This window comes from Sitophilus oryzae, unplaced genomic scaffold (genome assembly GCF_002938485.1).
Source record: "Sitophilus oryzae breed Bouriz unplaced genomic scaffold, Soryzae_2.0 scaffold_738_pilon_pilon, whole genome shotgun sequence".
Classification (NCBI taxonomy): Eukaryota; Metazoa; Arthropoda; class Insecta; order Coleoptera; family Curculionidae; genus Sitophilus; species Sitophilus oryzae.
This window is the reverse complement of record NW_022147349.1, coordinates 1,526,219-1,538,228: the sequence shown is the minus strand read 5'-3', so window position 1 is coordinate 1,538,228 and position 12,010 is coordinate 1,526,219. Positions and strand designations below refer to the sequence as shown.

The window sequence follows — 12,010 nt, the reverse complement described above, 5'->3', positions numbered from 1 at the left end:
ATTTTAATTGTATTATGTGGTATTAACTTGCTTTTATTCAACTAATAATAAATTTGTTGTATAAAACCACTCCATAACAAACCTTAATTATACAGCATACATAAAGAGCTCTTATGCATTTCAAGCTTCTTTCTAAGTTATTTTTAAATTAAGTGCACAATTACATACCTAAAATGCTGAAACTACCTGAAGTAATACTAATTGAAACAATCTTTCTATCAATATATTAATATATTTCAAAAATAGCAGGTATGTATCATATCAATTTAATTATTACATGTATTTGTTTCAACCATGGTTCAAAATTTTCTCGTATAAAAGCCAGCCTTCAAATTCAAAGTTTGTAGCTTATTCATAGTTCCAAAGACTTTCGTTAAATCATGCTTATTTGTCAAAACTAACTACAGCATAACTGGTATAATAGGGAACGTTTACTTATGGTATAGGTATCCCGTTCTCATCAACAAACAAAGTTTTTCCAATTGTTTCGACTGAATTAAGTACTAAAATTCTAAATGTTATTCCAACTTTATTTCTTCTTACCTATTAACTTACTTGTTGGCGTACTTTGCGCTAAAAGGTAACATAAAATAAATGCTAATACAAATGAAAAACACTTGTACGGAAACCATTCGTTTATAACCTCTTAACATATATAGGCCTAAAAATTAAATTTATGAAATTGAATATTAATATACCACCTGATATTACGTTAAAATGAAGGTAAACTGTAGATAATAAACGTAATTCTATTACAATTAATAAATATTTTATTTTACGGCTTGCCTGTCATGAAGAGTCGGCCATATTGGACCGACCAGCTGCTTAAAAAGCCGAAACAGCGAAATGTTGGCCTCCTTTTTAAATTTGCCGCTAGTTTTGGCGCCAATATGGCGGTAATTGCGGTACTTTATATATCTAGGGACTTTAGATGAAATTTCTACGCAGCGCCATCTATCCCTCTACTGGCATAAACTCCGCCGTGTTTCCAAAATTCAAATGGCAGTTTCATCCATGTTTCATCCGCCTGTTAGTCATATTGTGGATTGAACCTTTACGTTTATTACGTGTTTATTACTTTATGGGTTCAACTTGTTTCTTCGTTTTCGATATTGGTGTTTAAAATTAAAAATGTATTATTTTTATTTACTATAAGAAATACAGGATATGGTATAGACACAGGAATAGAAAATAGTGTCATAAAAATAGAAACAGTAAGAAAAAATATATTTTTTAAAAGGATGCCTTACAAAAATCCTATAATATGCTTAAAATGTGAAACAACAGAATCATCTTTCTGGACTAACGCAGAAAATTTGGGAGTCATTTGCTTTAACTGTGTGAACGAGGCGAAAAAAAACAATGACACAGATTGTGAACTCAAAGACGACGAAGATGAAAAACCAAATAAAAGAAAAACTAGAACCACAAGATCACATAAAACAAGGCTAAATCCAAACCTAGTTGCAAAACAAAACATTGGAAAAGGCAGAGGTCGAAGGGGCTTATTCAAGAAAACTCCTATAAAAGCACCTACAGCAGTGGCAACTACAGTTACTGGCAGTTATGTATTTTACAAGGTATTATTGTTACTTTATGTTACGTATGTGGTATTTAACTTATTAATTTCAAAGGGATCTTATATTCAAATTGGAGATATTATGTCATTAAAAGATGAAAATGATGATTGTTATTATGTGCAAATTGTTGGTTTAATGACTGATCAGTATTGCCATAAGAGTGCTGTAATACAGTGGTTGTTGCCTACAGAAGAAAGTCCACCACCAAATGAGGAATTTGATCCAGCTACATATATAATAGGTAAATCAGAATTTGAAATATAGCATATGCTACTTAAATAATTTAGCAGTTTAACTGTGTGCTTTTAAGGTCTTAATTTTTATACATATTTTTTAATACTTATTAGGCCCTGAAGAGGACATACCAAGAAATTTAGAATGTATGGAATTTGTAATGCATGCCCCATCGGACTACTATAAGTCTAAAAGTACCCCTTATCCACCAGTTCTTCCTACAACTGATGCTGGATATATCTGGACCTCAATAGAGTCAGTGAAGAGGAGTTAATCATATTCACATTTGGAATAATTTCTACAATATATTTATGTATACAAATTTTTTGAGTTTTATGTGTAAATAAATTAAAAAATCACATGTAAAAGAAATTGCATTCTATACTTTTCGTTCTTCATATAATACAGATTCCTGAAAATGATAAATAGATCTAATTCAATATGTATGTTATATTTTACATTACCATCCATTTCCAGAAAATCTTTTCATGTTTTAGCCATTCTGTATAAGCATTTAATTGATGTAATACAGGTTCAGAATTATTAATAAAGTGCTCAGTACATGATTGGTTATTTAATGCTAGCAGCTCAAATATTGTTAATGAGCCGTTGGCTTTAACACATAGATTATTATTAAGCTAAAAAAATATACCTATTTAGATAAAGTGAAATAAAATCTGAACGAAAGCTACCTTATTGTACATTTGTGTAATTTGATGACTATATTCATAAATCATATTTTCATTTGAACTTATTTTTCCTTCAATCCATTTTTTAAAATTTTGTAATTCCTCCTCATTTAACTTATCAAAGTCTAACGAAATATTTTCTATACTTGTAATATCAAAGAAATAATTTTCAGAGAATACTGATACTTCTAAGTGTTTTTCGAGCTGACTATTTAAGCACAAACATAGAATGAAACTAATTGCCAGAAGTAGTTCCCGGCTTCCACAATGTTCTGTTGTATTAAAATAAAATTGTTTCCTTGTATATTTCAAATCAGCTAATGTGCCTTTAACTTCTAATATATTGTTTTTATTTAACATTTTAAATAGAAGATTCCATAATACACTCACCTACAAATACAACAAAAAATTTTCCATATTACAGAATAAGAATATAGTTTTTATATAAAAAAAATAATTATTCTCGCTTATGGATTTATAGGTATGGACCTCAGTGAAGAAATAGAATAGTATATTTAAATCAAGTTCTTTTTTTCTGCTCAAAAAACCTTTAGGAATGATGATTACCACATTTTCATCAGTTTTATTAAACTTGGATAAACGGAAATACTCTGGTTTTAAATTAGTTTGATATATTAAATTAAGTAATTTGCAGAGTTTTCCTATTACGTTCTTGATATCTATGCTCATTGTAGTCCAATCACAGAGTCCAATATTTGTATATCTTTCATCCAGCATCCGATTCAGATCAGATTTCATGATGCATCAAGCCCCGTTCTCAGAACTGCGTCGTGTCGACAGCGACACTGATTGACACTTCAAACGACCAATGGGAGCTGTACTAAATTTAAAATTGACAGTTGTTTGAATTTTGTACAAATCTCATTGGTGCTTTTGAAGTGTCGCTGGCGACAGTCGCAGTTCTGAGAACGGGACTTAAGGATGCAACTGAAGTCCCGTTCTCAGAACTGCGACTGTCGCCAGCGACACTTCAAAAGGACCAATGAGATTTGTACAAAATTCAAACAACTGTCAATTTTAAATTTAGTACAGCTCCCATTGGTCGTTTGAAGTGTCAATCAGTGTCGCTGTCGACACGACGCAGTTCTGAGAACGGGGCTTTAAGCCCCGTTCTCAGAACAGCGACAGCGACAGCGACACTGATTGACACTTCAAACGACCAATGGGAGCTGTACTAAATTTAAAATTGACAGCTGTTTGAATTTTGTACAAATCTGATTGGTTCTTTTGTCGTGTCGCTGGCGACAGTCGCAGTTCTGAGAACGGGGCTTTAGGTTGCATCTATGTTTTATACATCACCGTAGGACATCACTGTGGTGGTTCCACTCATAAAATATTAGAGTTTCACAGGATTTCACTTTTCGGTAATTACCCAATTTAGTTAAAGATAAACAAAGTCAAAAATACCGCCATTTGAAAAGATCACTGAAAACTGATAACCAGGGTTCGGAAAACTACATGTTACTTTTAAAAACTACATAAACTACATTACATGTAGTTTATGTAGAGGGTGTAGTTTATGTAACTTATGTATGTAACTTTCAAATATCAAAGGTTTGAGGTGAGGTTTTAATAAGAAGCTTTTAAAACACATAATGTATTTAAGAAAACAGAAGAAATATGACTTTAAATATAATATTTACATCATATTATCTCTATTACACCTCATACAAATGAAAATTATTCATAATATCAATACATAGTTTATTAACGTAGTTTTCATGTAGTTAATAAACGGGAAAAGACGTAGTTTTTGAAGAGAAACTACACGTAATTAATCAGGTAAATTACGTCTTAATTAACTACTTCCAAACCCTGCTGATAACCAATGGGAAGCCAAGTGCATAAAGTCCTTCTCAGAACTGCGACTGTCGCCAGCGACACTTCAAAAGCACCAATGAGATTTGTACAAAATTCAAACAACTGTCAATTTTAAATTTAGTACAGCTCCCAATGACTAAAGAATATAAGGACATGTAACGCCCCTGTACGGGCTGTAGTAGAATTTGTGACGTTAGACGCCATTCGTTTGATGCCAAACAGTGAGTCATCATCCAGTCACCAGCGACAATTTTAGCGATTTTTAATAGTTTGTTGTGTGTAGTGAACTTTGTATAAACTTTGTTACAATGGTGAATTGTGTCGCTTTCAAGTGTAAAAGCCACAGCGACAAGAAAGAGCCAGGAGTTACGTTTCATAGGTAAATAAACCAGGGGGGTGACAGTGAAATAGGAAAATTGGAAACAGTCATTAGTGTCATTCTCCTCACGACAAGTATGGCCGCCTAGACAAGGACAGCATTGTTTTTGTCTAACTATTGTCTAACTTCACAGTTTAGAATTGACAGATTTCAGTTTCAGAGACAACTTCAGATTTGTTCTAGAACAAATTCGAAAATATTCGACGCCATTTTAATTCATTCCGTTTAGTTTCGTTTTGGAAGTTCAATTTAATATTTCGGCTGAAATTTATAAATATAATGGTAATAAAGTATATATAATATATATTACAAGAAGAATCCTGGAGAAAATGACGTTTCTGCAGTAGTAGGTATGTCCCATGTATATGAAAAATAGGTAGTAAATAAACACTGTTTTTACATTTTTTAGATGCAAGAAAATGGTGTTATAATATCTTTGATCGGCGATTTTTCTGAAAATGGAAGCAATTTACAGCAAGGTAAGATCATTTTTAACTATAGCCAACATTAGTTATCTCCAGTATGTGCGATTTATCGTCAATAATGCAATAAATCGGACTGATAATCTGATTATGTTATCGGACTAAAAGTCTCTTTTTGCTTCTTTTTGATTAATAAGCCCTCTTTGGGAATAATGGACGCTTTTTTAAACAGTATATTTATATTTTATACCTATTGATATTTTTACATTGTTAATTTTAGTATATAAAAAATTGTTTTTCTGTTTTCAGGTTTTTGTATAAGGCTCCCTCCCGTTTTCATGTTCCTGTGTCCGTTTTCTGCCCTTGAAGTCTGCGAATACGTGTGTTTATTTACAAATTACTGTAAGTCATGCTTATACCTTAACTAATTTACGTTAAAAGTACATATAATTAACTAATTGGTATTGAAACAATACAATCCTCTATATTTTTATATTTATTTAGTCACGTTGTTCCATATTTCAAATAAATATATGTGAATAAATAATTTTTGGTTTTATTTATGAAAGAAAAAAATACAAAATACATTTGAACTGAAAGAGGACCCGCCATTGAATAACCGGAAACGGAAATGAGAATTAAGCCATCATGTCCTTATCATGTCAACCTGTCGATTGGAAAATTAGTTCTCCAGACGACAACGAAGGCTTTCGGTGGCGTATCGTGTTTCCACGATTTAACACAGAGTTGACACTTCTTTCTAGTTAATTATTTTATGAAATAAACAGTCCACTCCAACTTTTTAGCGTTTTCTTATTGAATTCGATAATTATTCTTCAATTTCAATTAACATCTATATGTACTTGATATGTGCTATACGTCGATACTAGTTTTGTATCTTTTGTTAACATTTTAGTACGTTTTTTTCGTAATTAGTTAGGATGATACACCATAGGCGTAGTCAAAACAATTATCAAAAAATATAAATATTGCTTCAAACAGCTAGGTTAAGAAAAATATGTGCCACGGCACTGTTTGATGCCAGCGTCACAATTTGCTGTCGGGTGTTATTTGTCCTTGGATTCTTTAGTCATTGACAGCTCCCATTGGTCGTTTGAAATGTCAATCAGTGTCGCTGTCAACACGACGCGGTTAAAGTCCCTAGATATATATATATATATATATATATCTAGGGACTTTAGACGCAGTTCTGAGAACGGGGCTTAAGGCAGAGGTCTTCTATATATCCCTGGGCAGAGGCATCCAGGGACCGAGTTGAAGTTGGCGCTAAAGATTTTAGACAGTGACAGTTATTTTTGCGTTTGACGGACGAGCGCACAGTGCGGTGGAAGATAAATTTAGCGGGACAAAACCGTTTTGTTAGAAATAAGCTAATAATTTGTACTGATAAGAATAAATAGTAGACATTCCAAATGATATAAAAATGCATGAATATTCTTTGTATTTCGATAGATTTTTATGAACCAAATTTGGTCGTTTTCTGCTCAGCAAGGCAGAGATCATACGAAAACAAAATATTTACAAGTGCTTATACATTTTATTCCAAAGCCAAATTATGTTGAAGATTGCCAAAGGTATGTACTTTTCTACTGTACGTATATTATTTGTTAAAATCCTTCGTGCCTTTGTTCTGCAGATATCAAACTTTCACGTTTTTTTCAAATATCGATATATTAGAGAACAACGGCATACGGTCGAGTCGGCTGCTTCTGGCACGTATACGTAGACGTAAAGAATCTTTTACGTGTATAAAAAATAAAAAATAGAAGAAATGCGCATGCGTACGTAAACGTTTACGTGTTTGTAGGCCGACTCGACCGTATGCCGTTGTTCTCTATTGAATGATGTAGATCTTTTGAGTTACCAATAGTTACCAACACAGGTAGTCACAGTCACCCGGAGTTCAAGCTTAACAGATGAATGCCCAAAAGTTTCATTTCATTCGTCTCGTTAAAGTTAAAGGGTTAATTGAAGAGCATTCAAAAGAAGAATTGGGTTTTGCAAGTACTATGAGCTTTAGGGCTAGTGGGAGTAAGAATGCTGCTGTAATTGTTGAAATTGAATTGCTGTAATTGTTGAAAACCCTGAGGGTGCAGCCCTTAGACAAGGAAAGAGAGGGGACGGCTAACACGCATATTCTCCCGTGATCGGTTAGTGAGGCCAAAATTCGATCGGCGGCCATACTTTGGTGACAAGATTTCGAGGTGACACCGAGAGAATTTTTATGTTTTTTGTGACAACTGTTTTGTTTTAAATTTATAAACTGTATTGTTTAGTATGGTGAGATGTTCAGCGTATGGCTGCAAAGGCCGAAGCGAGAAAAAAGTGGCGGGAATTATATTTCACAGGTAAAAATCGATACACAACTTTTGTTATGTGGTCATAAAATGTACATTTTTTCATTATAGCAGTAAAAATATGTAAAATGCTTTTAATATGTTTTGCACCACATCCAAACCAAACTATTTTTAATAATTCCAAGTAGTATTTTCAATATCCTTTAATTAATGTTTGAAACTATAAAAAATGCTACTCAGCATGGATTTCTCCAGTGGCGTAGGGAATTATAATCAGAGAAATACAATTTCTGCAATAAACTTTTTCTATATATTTTACATGTAAAAAAATGTATAACGTATTGTTATCAAATATGTAAAATAATTGTAAACTATAAAAAAAAATTAAAAATTCTAGTGATAAAAAATCTATCTGTATAGTTGTTATATAAAACTTAAATTTACCTGCCAAGATTTGCTAGGAGTGGACAAACTTGTGGTGGGCTTCTTGTTACTACATATATTTCTTTAAATATTCTTTCAAAAAATTTGCTAATTTAGGTGTATAATAATAGTCTCAGTGAGTAATTAATAAACATTTATAAATAAATAAAATAACACAAAGCTTCTAGAATTGTTTATTTTTTTGTGGAAAATTAGGATATTCTTATGATTGAAGGTAACAAATATTAAAAATTACATTATTCATAGAATCCGTACGTAAGTGTGAAGGGGAATGGCTAGATTTATATTATACCGTATGGTCGAAAAAAAACGACGTCCAGTTGGCTTGTAAATGACGATCGACGACATTCCCCATATAATTTTACATATAAAATGACAGCGATCTTTATTTCATAGCTATCGCTGACGCCATCTTTTTGCGATGTCGTTTTGTATAGTTTTAATGTCATTTTATATGTAGAATTATATAGGGAATATCATCAATCGTAATTTACAAGCCAACTGGACGTCGTTTTTTTTTCGATTATACGGTATAATAATGAATCTAGTCAATTCCCTTCACACTTGCTTACGGATTCAATGAATAATGTAATTTTTAATATTCATTTGTGAAATTGTCATTTCCAAACAACAAGACGCCGTTTTTTTCGATCATACAGTATATATACCGTATAATCGAAAAAAAACGGCGTCCAGTTGGCTGGGAAATGACCATCAATGACATTTCCCATATAAATTTACATATAAAATGACAGCGATCTTCATTCCATAGCCATCGCTGACGCCGTTTTTTCTCGATCATACGGTATATGTATATACACGTTTAAAACATATGTTATTACATTATTTTTTATTTAATTATACATTAGACACACGTTAATAAATAAATAATTGTCTTGATAATCAGTCCACTGTGATTGTTAAATAAACTTTGCATTATCGACTTAGGTATTCTAATATCATAAAGGTGAGACTATAAAATACAAAATTGTATATGCATTACTCAAAAATGAACGATATATTAGTTTATGATTTAATAAATATTATATACCGTCTAGGTACAAGCTAATTTCTGATGCTACGCCATTGGAGAATTTCGAGTGGTGACAACTTGCCTCACTTTCAGCTGCCGTGTTAAGCCGGAGTCTCAATGCATCCGAAATCCGATGACACGACGATCCGACGGTGCTCCTATTGGTCGAAATATTTTGACACCAATTTTTATCCGATATTTTTAACTAATCGTCCGACGTCGTATAAAGTTAAATTTTGTTTGACTTTTGTACGATATCGTGTGTTTTTTAACCTCACTTTTTTTGAAAACATTGGTTTTTAAAAACAAGTTTAGTGGGAAGGGGGCAATTTCGGGATATTTGGCGAGGAAGTTATTTTTATAAGTGTTTCTCCAATAAAACATGACATGAATCTCTATTCAGTGCAGCAGAAAAATGTCAAAAGTGTCAAATTTCGGAACGAACTTTCGGATGTATGTGACAGGCCTTTTTTATTTCACAGGATAAAGCCCCGTTCTCAGAACTGCGTCGTGTCGACAGCGACACTAATTGACACTTCAAACGACCAATGGGAGCTGTACTAAATTTAAAATTGACAGCTGTTTGAATTTTGTACAAATCCGATTGGTTCTTTTGTCGTGTCGCTGGCGACAGTCGCAGTTCTGAGAACGGGTCTTAACTTCAAATTTCGGATGTCGTACCATCGGATTTCGGATGCATGAGACTCCAGCTTTACCTGTCCCCTCTCTTTCCTTGTCTAAGGTGCATCCACACTATCCTAAAAACGGCGTATCGGCGTAACGGCGTAATGACCTTGAATCGATTTCCAGTAATTCTATTGGCTGAAATTTTTGACAGATAAAATTTCTGACAGATGAATTGTTCAGCCAATAGAATTACTGCAAATCTATTCAAGGTCGTTACGCCCTTTACGCCTATTACCCTCAGGGTGCAGCCACACTATCCTAAAAACGGCGTATCGTCGTAACGGCGTAACGACCTTGAATCGATTTCCAGTAATTCTATTGGCTGAAACATTCATCTGTCAGAAATTTTATCTGTCAAATTCATCTGTCAAAAATTTCAGCCAATAGAATTACTGGAAATCGATTCAAGGTCGTTACGCCGATACGCCGTTTTTAGGATAGTGTGGCTGCACCCACAGAGGAAAGCGTAGATAAGAGTAAGACACTCTTTGGTAAAAAAGGTTAAAGCAGATTTATTTACTCTTTGGTAAAAGTAAAAAGTAAAGTTACAGAGCAATACAGAGTAAGTTCACCCAAAGTTCACCTCATGTTCAATTGATGTTCACCCATGGTTCACCCGTTCACCCAGTGTTGTCAGATTAGCCGATTTCGCGCCAATTGGGCGATATTTCGAGAAAATTGGCGCCACAAATTTTCAGAAAATCGCAAACCGCAATTTGGGAGATAAATTTAATTACAATATCGGAAATTTTTAGCACTTTTAGTGGCCATTATCGCATCAAAATCATAAGAAACATTTAACGGGTGGCGGTCCGCCTCCACCATTGGACATTCCAGCCAAAAGATATGTTCGATAGGTTTAATTCTAAAATGTATCTGCTGCAGATTCGGATAATTCAATGCAAATGCTGAAGAATGTCGAGGTGCGAGAAGGTATAGACCTACCCTATTATGATATACTTATTCTAAAAAAAAAGTTACTTTTTTATGTTTCGCACCAGTTCTCAAGGAAAAGTAATGTTGGTTGCGGTTTTGGACGATTTTTTGACTTGACATTTGCGCCAACCTTTGCGCCAACCGATTTTAAAATCTGACAACACTGCGTTCACCCAAGAACGGTAAACTAATAGCACAGAATATCTAGCTACGCAACAGAAGCCTCGTTACATGTATAAAATTGTAGGTAGCAAAAGGAGACAGGCTTTAAAAGTCTGTCTCCAAATCAGATATTTTGATGTGGTAGTTTCGCTACTACATAATAGATGGGAAATAAATTAAAGAAAACAGTTTTCTACAAACAAAATATTTTTTTCTTTAAAAGAAAATGTTGTTGCAGGTGTTGCCATTGTGTGAATTCTATATCGTAATACTGTCTGATAAAGCCTACCTTCTAATTTGCTGACATCATTTAAAACATAATTAAAATAGATCAGAGCTGTTTTTTTTTTCAGTTTGCCATTTTAGTTGGAAATAAAATCTTATGAGCTAAATTACAATCAGTTCCTGACATTTGATTGTAAAATTATATCCTGAAGTTTTCACTTGTAATTTCGGGACAATATAATAAGTATTGTTCTACTATTACGATACCATCTTCCTGGCGTTCGATTGGACTTAACTTGGTATAGTAAATATATTCGGTGACATTGTAATAATATGATGGTACTTTGATGCATATAAAGGTGGTACCTTTAATACTAGTACCATATTACGAGACCATTTCCTGGCGTTCGATTGGGCTCAAACTTGGTATACTATGTATCTGCGGATACGATTGTAATAATGATTTGGAACTAGTGAGTAGTATAAAGTGGTTAATTAATATAGTCCATATTACGATACCATTTCATGGCATTCGATTGTTCTTAAATTAGGTATACTACGGATCTTCGGCTGACTATTTGCAATATTATTGTACCTTAAAGTATATCGAGTGGTACCATAAATATAGTACAATATTATGATCATTTCCTGGAGTTCGATTGGGCCCAAATTTGGTATTCTTGCGTTTCTTTATAAAAGAATTGTGTTTAATTTAATAATTTTTAATTTATTTAACGAATTTTTAATTTATTGTGCGATGTCGTGACAGCAACTTTTATGCCGAACTTAATATGATTAATTAATTGTACCTGTGTCACTTTTTAGAATATCTACATAGGTCTATATAAATAACGTGGTAACGAAGAAATTTAAATATTATAAAAAAAAAAAAAAAAAAAAATTAACATTTTTTGTACTGCATTTGGAATAAAATTGATTTCCCATTATATTAAAACTTATATTTCATATACTAACGTTCCCATGCCATTAAGTAAAATACACGTATGCATCCGCCCCGTGTAGAGTTATAATTTTAAAGGGTATATTAAAAGTATTTCT

General features: G+C 33.0%; 2 protein-coding genes across 5 annotated transcripts; one reads left to right on the top strand and one right to left on the bottom strand.

The window, feature by feature from the left end:
* Positions 1 to 816: 816 nt before the first annotated feature.
* LOC115888422 (GATA zinc finger domain-containing protein 1) lies at positions 817 to 2,377 on the top strand. Its single transcript, XM_030908162.1, has 3 exons — positions 817 to 1,580; positions 1,635 to 1,821; positions 1,928 to 2,377. Exons 1-3 carry the CDS (start codon positions 1,242 to 1,244, stop codon positions 2,086 to 2,088), a joined length of 687 nt encoding a protein of 228 aa, XP_030764022.1. The 5' UTR covers positions 817 to 1,241; the 3' UTR covers positions 2,089 to 2,377.
* Positions 2,100 to 3,318, bottom strand: LOC115888421. 4 transcript variants are annotated; one of them, XM_030908158.1, is made up of 4 exons: positions 3,074 to 3,318; positions 2,507 to 2,893; positions 2,279 to 2,452; positions 2,100 to 2,226 (listed from the first exon to the last, which is right to left on the bottom strand). In XM_030908158.1, exons 1-4 carry the CDS (start codon positions 3,260 to 3,262, stop codon positions 2,194 to 2,196), a joined length of 783 nt encoding a protein of 260 aa, XP_030764018.1. In that variant the 5' UTR covers positions 3,263 to 3,318; the 3' UTR covers positions 2,100 to 2,193. The 4 variants fall into 4 exon arrangements, with proteins under 4 accessions (XP_030764018.1, XP_030764019.1, XP_030764020.1 ...); XM_030908159.1 differs by having other exon boundaries at positions 3,173 to 3,318; XM_030908160.1 differs by having other exon boundaries at positions 3,052 to 3,316.
* Positions 3,319 to 12,010: the final 8,692 nt, after the last annotated feature.

Excerpts from the sequence above, each read along its gene's own strand:
- LOC115888422 (XM_030908162.1), top strand. The coding sequence starts at position 1,242 with ATGCCTTACAAAAATCCTATAATATGCTTAAAATGTGAAACAACAGAA. Across the intron at positions 1,581-1,634 it reads GCAGTTATGTATTTTACAAG|GGATCTTATATTCAAATTGG; the intron begins GTATTATTGTTA and ends TTAATTTCAAAG. Across the intron at positions 1,822-1,927 it reads TCCAGCTACATATATAATAG|GCCCTGAAGAGGACATACCA; the intron begins GTAAATCAGAAT and ends AATACTTATTAG.
- LOC115888421 (XM_030908157.1), bottom strand. The coding sequence starts at position 3,262 with ATGAAATCTGATCTGAATCGGATGCTGGATGAAAGATATACAAATATT. Across the intron at positions 2,894-3,070 it reads ATAAAACTGATGAAAATGTG|GTGAGTGTATTATGGAATCT; the intron begins GTAATCATCATT and ends TTGTATTTGTAG. Across the intron at positions 2,453-2,506 it reads TTACACAAATGTACAATAAG|CTTAATAATAATCTATGTGT; the intron begins GTAGCTTTCGTT and ends ATATTTTTTTAG.